An 11,081-nucleotide genomic window follows, 5' to 3' on the forward strand; every position below is an offset into this window, starting at 1 on the left:
CATACATCAACCTGCTGTACATACATCAACCTGCTGTACATACATCAACCTGCTGTAAATACACAGATGACCTGCTGTACATACATAAACCTGCTGTACATACATCAACCTGCTGTAAATACAGATGACCTGCTGTACATACATCAACCTGCTGTACATACACCATCCTGCTGTACATACATCAACCTGCTGTACATACATCAACCTGCTGTACATACATCAACCTGCTGTAAATACACAGATGACCTGCTGTACATACATAAACCTGCTGTACATACATCAACCTGCTGTAAATACAGATGACCTGCTGTACATACATCAACCTGCTGTACATACACCATCCTGCTGTACATACATCAACCTGCTGTACATACATCAACCTGCTGTAAATACACAGATGACCTGCTGTACATACATAAACCTGCTGTACATACACCAACCTGCTGTACATACATCAACCTGCTGTACATACACCAACCTGCTGTAAATACACTGACCTGCTGTACATACATCAACCTGCTGTACATACAGATGACCTGCTGTAAATACAGATGACCTGCTGTACATACATCAACCTGCTGTAAATACAGATGACCTGCTGTACATACATCAACATGATGTACATACATCAACCTGCTGTAAATACACAGATGACCTGCTGTACATACACCATCCTGCTGTACATACACCAACCTGCTGTACATACACCGACCTGCTGTAAATACACAGATGACCAGCTGTACATACACAGATGACCTGTTGTACACACATCAACCTGCTGTACATACATCAACCTGCTGTAAATACACAGATGACCTGCTGTACATACATCAACCTGCTGTAAATACAGATGACCTGCTGTACATACATCAACCTGCTGTACATACACCATCCTGCTGTACATACATCAACCTGCTGTACATACATCAACCTGCTGTAAATACACAGATGACCTGCTGTACATACATAAACCTGCTGTACATACATCAACCTGCTGTAAATACAGATGACCTGCTGTACATACATCAACCTGCTGTACATACATCAACCTGCTGTAAATACACAGATGACCTGCTGTACATACATAAACCTGCTGTACATACATCAACCTGCTGTAAATACAGATGACCTGCTGTACATACATCAACCTGCTGTACATACACCATCCTGCTGTACATACATCAACCTGCTGTAAATACACTGACCTGATGTACATACATCAACCTGCTGTACATACATCAACCTGCTGTACATACACCAACCTGCTGTACATACACCAACCTGCTGTAAATACACTGACCTGCTGTACATACATCAACCTGCTGTACATACAGATGACCTGCTGTAAATACAGATGACCTGCTGTACATACATCAACCTGCTGTAAATACAGATGACCTGCTGTACATACATCAACATGATGTACATACATCAACCTGCTGTAAATACACAGATGACCTGCTGTACATACACCATCCTGCTGTACATACACCAACCTGCTGTACATACACCGACCTGCTGTAAATACACAGATGACCAGCTGTACATACACAGATGACCTGTTGTACACACATCAACCTGCTGTACATACATCAACCTGCTGTAAATACACAGATGACCTGCTGTACATACATCAACCTGCTGTAAATACAGATGACCTGCTGTACATACATCAACCTGCTGTACATACACCATCCTGCTGTACATACATCAACCTACTGTAAATACACTGACCTGATGTACATACATCAACCTGCTGTGCATACACCATTCTGCTGTACATACACCAACCTGCTGTAAATACACTGACCTGCTGTACATACATCAACCTGCTGTACATACAGATGACCTGCTGTAAATACAGATGACCTGCTGTACATACATCAACCTGCTGTACATACATCAACCTGCTGTAAATACACAGATGACCTGCTGTACATACATCAACCTGCTGTACATACATCAACCTGCTGTAAATACACAGATGACCTGCTGTACATACACCATCCTGCTGTACATACACTGACCTGCTGTAAATACACAGATGACCAACTGTACATACACAGATGACCAACTGTACATACACAGATGACCTGCTGTACATACATCAACCTGCTGTAAATACACTGACCTGCTGTACATACAGATGGCCTGCTGTACATACAGATGACCTGCTGTACATACACCATTCTGCTGTACATACATCAACCTGCTGTACATACACCAACCTGCTGTACATATACCGACCTGCTGTACATACACCGACCTGCTGTACATACATCAACCTGTTGTACATACAGATGACCTGCTGTACATACACCATTCTGCTGTACATACACCAACCTGCTGTACATACACCAACCTGCTGTACATACACCGACCTGCTGTACATACATCGACCTGCTGTAAATACAGATGACCTGCTGTAAATACATCAACCTGCTGTGCATACACCATCCTGCTGTACATACATCAACCTGCTGTAAATACTGACCTGCTGTACATACATCAACCTGCTGAACATACATCAACCTGCTGTAAATACAAAGATGACCTGCTGTACATATATCAACCTGCTGTAAATACACTGACCTGCTGTACATATATCAACCTGCTGTAAATACACAGATGACCTGCTGTACATACATCAACCTGCTGTACATACATCAACCTGCTGTAAATACAGATGACCTGCTGTACATACACCATCCTGCTGTACATACACATATGACCAGCTGTACATACACAGATGACCTGCTGTACATACATCAACCTGCTGTACATACACTGACCTACTGTATACAGACATGCTGTACATACACCAACATACTGTATATATTGACTTGCTGTACATACACTGACTCACTGTACATACACCGACCTGCTGTATATACATTGATCCACTGTAAATACACTAACCTACTGTACATACACGGTCCAACCTGCTGTACATGCACGGTCCAACCTGCTGTACATGCACGGTCCAACCTGCTGTACATGCACGGTCCAACCTGCTGTACATGCACGGTCCAACCTGCTGTACATGCACCGACCTGTGGTACTTAAATCATCTGCAGTACCTACAATGACCTACACAGTACAATCAGCAAATTGAGATTTGGGAACCATTTGTACACTCGTTCCAGCTAGTGCACCACAACCGGTATATTAAAGCCTGTGGTATATGCTATCCTGTCTGTGGGATGGTGCATTTAAAAGATCCCTTGGTACCAAAGGAAAAATGTAGTCATTTTCCTCTCTATGACTGTGTCAAAATGACCATATATTTGATATCCAATAGCTGATGATTAACAAATCAATGTGCTCTAGTGGTGTCGTCAAACAAAACAAACTTCCATTTGTACAATACTAGTAACTTAAACTTGTATTTGCTAAAGTAGCATATGGTGTGACATAATCCGAACTTAGTCCAAAATGGTATTGGAAATGTAATGGGCATTTTCGTATCCAGTTTGATGTAAAAAAAAAAAAAAACATCCAGAAAACCCAAACATATTCAATGCTCAAAAATGCCTTTTGTTGACATAATTTCAACAACATGAAAGCAAAGCAAATGCTTAACACCTTATGGTTTTGATGACCTGGTACTGTCAATATCATTGGGGAACATAACATATTATTTTGGTCGGCTTGGGAGTTTCAGGAGAATATATAATGATTGTTGGTGTGCTTTTGAATAATGTTAGTACCCTTTTTAGATGCTGTACCCCCTCCCTGGATGAAAACAAACCCTGCTTCTGCCACTGTGTAAGCATGTATGTCTCTAAACACTGACATGTCGCGTCCATATATGTGGTAACATGTGGTCCAATGACAGTAATAATACAAAGTGTGTGAATATTTATGATGTCGAGAACAATAGTCATAAATTGATAATGGAGTAGCCAATTACAGATTCTGAAATGTTTATTGTCTTTCATAACAAGTTTCGGTGTACACCTTGAATAACCCACCATTCACCGACAAAGTGCAGAACTTGTACATTTTAATACACAATCCTTACATGACTAGCCAAAGGTTTCAGTAGATGATACAAGTAATAGTTATACCCACACTTTACGAGATCCATCAGTGAATATCCCTACAGTTTGGGTTGTGGGCTCTATGAGGCAAAGCCGAGGAGGTTCTCATGAACAAAACTGTTGAGATATTCACAGACAGACCGAGTAAATATGGGATTAACCGACTTATAGACCATTTTAGATAGAGTTAATCATTATAAAGTTATAATAAACAGTTCTACAGCAAATATGATCAATAACGAGACAGTAGTAACTAATAAAACTAACATAACATATGGACCAGATGTCAAGACCCTCATGTTTTGTTAATTTTACAGGTGTCCATGTCAAATGCAAATGCAATCTCGTGTAGTTTTATCTATGCATGTTAGGGCTGTAGGCTTACTGGTATTGGAATATATTAAAACATTTTGTTTATTTCTTTTTGTTTTGTCGCAAATACAGGTGTATAATTAAATGAAAAGTGTAAATGTATCACAATACACCTACACTTTTTTTTTTTATGCGTATCTGTGAAATATAGCCCTACAATGTTAACCAATCATGACACCGACACCGGAAATGCAATATAAGATAAATGAAATCTGAAGCAATTAAGCAGACAAGCAGGATAAAAATAAAAAAAAGGGGTAGACTGCATCCAAGAGTAAGCTGACAGAAGTATTGCAGTTTCTTCTCCTAAGTACTGTTATATACACTAGTTAAGCACCGGGGTATGCATACAACATACGGGTATTGACGTATGTAAATAAATAGGTATTAGCACATAAAATATTTAGGTAAATTAATAAAATAAAAATAATAAATGTCATCCAGTTAACGTGAGGTCACATACGTACCAAGGTTGTAATTCTGTAAAATCAACTCTCTTGGAGTTTCTGAATCTAAATCAGCGTCTAGAATTCCAAGCGGGTCCAACTTAGCGACATTGTGACCTCGAGTCTTCAGCGACATAAAACAAGATTCAAAGTCACACATACGTCTTTCGATAAAACATCTACCACATCTCCCCACTGGATAATTAGTACACAGTGCTACTTGCACTTTATGGAGTATGATAAAACATCTACCACATCTCCCCACTGGATAATTAGTACACAGTGCTACTGCACTCTATGGAGTATGATAAAACATCTACCACATTTCCCCACTGGATAATTAGTGCACAGTGCTACTTGCACTCTATGGAGTATGATAAAACATCTACCACATCTCCCCACTGGATAATTAGTACACAGTGCTACTTGCACTCTATGGAGTATGATAAAACATCTATCACATCTCCTCACTGGATAATTAGTACAGTGCTACTTGCACTCTATGGAGTATGATAAAACATCTACCACATCTCCCCACTGGATAATTAGTACACAGTGCTACTTGCACTCTATGGAGTATGATAAAACATCTATCACATCTCCTCACTGGATAATTAGTACAGTGCTACTTGCACTCTATGGAGTATGATAAAACATCTACCACATCTCCCCACTGGATAATTAGTGCACAGTGCTACTTGCACTCTATGGAGTATGATTAAGATTGTAGAATCATAATGAATGTACAGAGCAAGATCTTAATGACAGTACCAAAGGCAACTGCTGTAGCTGCAACATAAATAGCTACAGGTTAGGGGCTTTACCGATAAGTTTTATGCTTCTAATTTTGGCAAATAACTTTAAAAAAAAAAAAATTCTAAAGTTTCTGATGAGTGGAAATCCTAGAACAATGAACTGAAAATTTCTCAAACATATTTAAAAACACACCTGAATTTTAACAAATGTAAATTGCATTGTCAAACGAGTCAGGTGATTCATTTTGGTAAGCAAGTGTAAGGTACAAGGACGTGACATGAGGGTTGGCATAAAAAAAAACACTACAGGGTTCTATTGAATAATAAATGTCAAAATACTATAAATGTTTGTACAATGAAAAAAGCACACAAACAACCATACAGAAAATCTCCTTTTAATACTAACAAAAAAAGGTTTCTTCTTTTAATAAAATGCTAAATGTATACCTTTCAATATGTACACACTGCTTGTTATTAAAATGTTGGCCAAATAAAGCTACATTGATCAAAGGTGACAGGTTTGTCTTAATTTATTTTTGTTTACTTGAGAAAAGTTACACTAACAAAAACCCCAAAAACCATTAGCTGCTTTTGTTACATTCGGAACATATTGCATCTTTTTGCAGAAACAAAGACTGTGGAATTATGCTCAGACTACCCTTAATGATTGACAGCAATATTATAGCTCAGTTTCAAAAGCTAAAGTTATCCACAAAGACAAGTATATTATTGTCTAATATGAAACAAAAGACATTGCTTAACAAAATGAGCAAATGTTACACATTATGGTTCACTGTTTCAACTAGCAATTAACTCATAGAATTACACTTGAAATGTAATTATGTTAAAAAAAAAAGACCATGTGAAAATGCCTGTCAGTTAAGAATGTTTAATAATTCTACATTTAGTGATGGTTAGGTTATGGGTGCAAAAGTTATTGGTTTAAAATCACTATAGGCAGGTTCAAAATAGCAATACATATACATTGTAGGTGGACATATCGACTTTGGCAAGAACATTTAAAAATTGCTGTATGTAATTCTTAAGTTCGAGCACTTGAGTCCTACACACTTTAGTTTTCCCTTTACCATAGTTTGACACCCAATAGCCAATGTATTTTTCGTTCTGGTGTGTCGTTATACATTCATTCATTGAGTCCTACAGGTCAATAACATGGATAACTGTTTGTACAAACCAAGAATGGACCAGATATTTGTTTAGTCATACCTGATAACTTTGTTCAGCCAGCCATAACTGATATTAAAATAGGATAGGATCAATTTTGATTGCACAGACTGATGTATATCGGAAAGGATTGGATAATGGTTTGTACAGACTGAGGTACATGTATACCCTATAGGACCGGATAATGGTTTGTACAGACTGAGGTATACCCTATAGGACTGGATAATGGTTTGTACAGACTGAGGTATACCCTATAGGACCGGATAATGGTTTGTACAGACTGAGGTATACCCTATAGGACCGGATAATGGTTTGTACAGACTGAGGTATACCCTATAGGACCGGATAATGGTTTGTACAGATTGAGGTATACCCTATAGGACCGGATAATGGTTTGTACAGACTGAGGTATACCCTATAGGACTGGATAATGGTTTGTACAGACTGAGGTATACCCTATAGGACCAGATAATGGTTTGTACAGACCGATGTATACCTGATAGAACCGGATAATGGTTTGTACAAACTGATGTATACCTGACAGGACTTGATAAAGGTTTGTACAGACTGAGGTATACCTGATAAGACCAGATAATGGTTTGTACAAACTGATGTATACCTGATAGAACCGGATAATGGTTTGTACAAACTGATGTATATCTGATAGGACTGGATAATGGTTTGTACAGACTGATGTATACCTGATAGGACCAGATTATGGTTTGTACAGACTGAGGTATACCCTACAGGAAAGGGATATTGGTTTGTACAGACTGATGTATACCCTATAGGACCGGATAATGGTTTGTACAGACTGATGTATACCTGATAGAACTGGATAATGGTTTGTACAGACTGCTATATACCCTATAGGACCGGATAATGGTTTGTACAGACTGAAGTATACCTGATAGGACTGGATAATGGTTTGTACAGACTGATGTATACCAGATAATGGTTTGTACAGACTGATGTATACCCTATAGGACCGGATAATGGTTTGTACAGACTGAAGTATACCCGATAGGACTGGATAATGGTTTGTACAGACTGATGTATACCTGATAGGACTGGATAATGGTTTGTACAGACTGATGTATACCTGATAGAACTGGATAATGGTTTGTACAGACTGCTATATACCCTATAGGACCGGATAATGGTTTGTACAGACTGAAGTATACCTGATAGGACTGGATAATGGTTTGTACAGACTGATGTATACCAGATAATGGTTTGTACAGACTGATGTATACCCTATAGGACCGGATAATGGTTTGTACAGACTGAAGTATACCCGATAGGACTGGATAATGGTTTGTACAGACTGATGTATACCTGATAGGACTGGATAATGGTTTGTACAGACTGATGTATACCCGATAGGACTGGATAATGGTTTGTACAGACTGATGTATACCCTATAGGACCAGATAATGGTTTGTACAGACTGATGTATACCCGATAGGACTAGATAATGGTTTGTACAGACTGATGTATACCTGATAAAATGAAATAATGGTTTGTACAGACTGAGTTATACCTGAAAGGACCGGATAATGGTTTGTACAGACTGATTTATACCCGATAGGACCAGGTAATGGTTTGTACAGACTGAGTTATACCTGATACTACCGAATAATGGTCTGTACAGACGAGTTATACCTGAGAGGACCGGATAATGGTTTGTACAGAGTTATACCTGATAGGACCGGATGATGGTCTGTACAGACTGATGTATACCTAATAGGACCGGATAATGGTTTGTACAGACTGATGTATACCTGATAGGACCGGATAATGGTTTGTACAGACTGATGTATACTTGATAGGACCGGATAATGGTTTGTACAGACTGATCTATACCCTATAGGACCGGATAATGGTTTGTACAGACTGATATATACCCGATAGGACTGGATAATGGTTTGTACAGACTGATGTATACCCGATAGGACCGGATAATGGTTTGTACAGACTGATTTATACCTGATAAAATGAAATAATGGTTTGTACAGACTGAGTTATACCTGAAAGGACCGGATAATGGTTTGTACAGACTGATTTATACCCGATAGGACCAGGTAATGGTTTGTACAGACTGAGTTATACCTGATACTACCGAATAATGGTCTGTACAGACGAGTTATACCTGAGAGGACCGGATAATGGTTTGTACAGAGTTATACCTGATAGGACCGGATGATGGTCTGTACAGACTGAGTTATACCTGAGAGGACCGGATAATGGTTTGTACAGACCGAGTTATACCTGATAGGACCGGATGATGGTCTGTACAGAGAGGTGGTCTTCGATGATCTTCTCGTCGATGGGTACTCCCTGCGTGACGGCGTGTGTGGGCAACGTGGCCGGTACACCAGAAGATGATGCCAGTGTTGGAGGCCGTACATATGCCTGGCCAGGCGGGGCTCCTTTGGCAGTCTGTCGGAAGAACGAGTCCCATGACTGAAAAAAACAAAACATAAAAGATGTACCCACACATCACAGATAATACTGAAAAATACAAAACATAAATGATGTACCCAGACTTCACTGATAATACTGAAAAATACAAAACATAAATGATATACCCAGACTTCACTCATAATACTGAAAAATACAAAACATAACATAATTCACAGATAATTTTGAACAATATAAACTTTTATGGACTAAACTGACCGACAAGATGACTGCCATGCATGGGCCGGATCCAGTCTTTATGAGCCTTTATATATGATTGTTTCGACATCATGTTCACAGAAAAACAAGAAACCTATTGACACCTGGCACATACGCCTACTCTTAACTATATAGCAGCAATTACTTAACACAGCTTTTAACGTACTGGTCATTTGGGGATCTGGTTAGGTCAAGGGGGTAGGAACTCCCAAATTTATACAGGCAGACTGATCCTATGATATCGGAGTTATATCTGTAAAGAGTAGCCTATGTGGTGGCAGTGGGTTTCTTCTCGCTATCTAGATTGAGAGTATATAGCCATAGTTTAAAATACTCTGTGGTGATTGTCGAACATACCTGAAATTGTTTTATTTTACATAAACATCCCATTCAGGTCCAACAGTGAAAATGTCTAAGTAGTGACAATATTAGGCTTTGGCTAATAAAAATATTCCTTAAATAAATTAACCACATTTTAATAATTTTCAAGGATATACTATATATCATTATAAACTGGTATCTGAAAAATGGCTAAAGCTAAAAAACTTTTCAGTGTGAGCCCTGTAAACACAACTATGAAAATATAAATAACCACATCAAAACATATCAGTTGTGACTAATTTAACAAACTTGTTTATTTATATTAAAGAGTTGGTTTGAGTTTACATGCTAAATCACTGGTTCCCTCAGATATAAATACTGTCAGAAATCGAATACAAATTATTTTTGTCGATTATTTCTTACATAATAAACTGACATGTAAATATTTAGTAAATATCTATTTAATGATAGTCTACCTAATTTAGCATTTATTTGCTTGGGCTCTCATTCATGTACAAGGTAGTGTTTACTCTTGAAATTAAAAGAAACATGTCAGTAAGCAGGTGATTTGTGCACTTTATTGGAACAGACTAACAAATTTTGATCAACATAATTTCATTGCTGTTATATGCAAGGGGCCGTTTCTAATGATGGTTTACCCAAGAACCATTCTGAATTTGTGATCTATTATACTGGTATTAAAGGTGTTATCTCAAAGTTGCATAATAACAGCTATTGCAAATCATTTTTTATTAAATTTTGCTTTAACATTTAAAGACTACACCTTTAAATATATGCCCATAAATGATTATAGGAAATAATTTTATCTACTAGTAAAACATACATTTTTATCGGAGAATCTTTATCACAAACAGATGCTCATATATAACTATGATATAGCACCTTTAAGTGGTTGCAAGATTGTATAAATTTCTAATGTATTTATATTGAATTTATATTCACTACATATGCTGGTCATAATTAATATTTTATGCTGCAATTCAAAATAATCAGTTAACCTGCAGTTTTAAAGTAAAGTTTGTTTACTGGTAAATGAAATTGACACATATCCATCAAAATGTGTTATAGTCTGTTCCAATAAAGGTCACTAATCACATGTTTACCGACATCTTTATTTTAATTTCAAGAGTTAACACCACCGTGTACATCAATGAGAGCCCAAACATGTAAATGCTAAATTAGGTAGAGTATCATTAAATATATATTTACAAAATACTTACATGTCAGTTTAATATGAAAGAAATAATTGACGAAAA

At 37.7% G+C, this 11,081-nt stretch overlaps 1 protein-coding gene across 5 annotated transcripts in view; it reads right to left on the minus strand.

The window, feature by feature from the left end:
- Positions 1–11,081, minus strand: part of LOC121378647 (2-oxoglutarate dehydrogenase, mitochondrial-like) — an 84,273-nt gene that overhangs the window by 61,510 nt on the left and 11,682 nt on the right. For 2 of the 5 annotated variants that reach the window (XM_041506916.1, XM_041506918.1), the window contains exon 3: positions 9,073–9,267. In XM_041506916.1, coding sequence (XP_041362850.1) covers positions 9,073–9,267 — 195 coding nt within the window. Of the gene's footprint in view, positions 1–4,882; positions 4,986–8,503; positions 8,537–9,072; positions 9,268–11,081 lie in introns of those variants that run through there. The other 3 variants (XM_041506917.1, XM_041506920.1, XM_041506919.1) reach the window with 3 other exon arrangements.

This window comes from Gigantopelta aegis, chromosome 8, assembly GCF_016097555.1.
Source record: "Gigantopelta aegis isolate Gae_Host chromosome 8, Gae_host_genome, whole genome shotgun sequence".
NCBI lineage: Eukaryota > Metazoa > Mollusca > Gastropoda > Neomphalida > Peltospiridae > Gigantopelta > Gigantopelta aegis.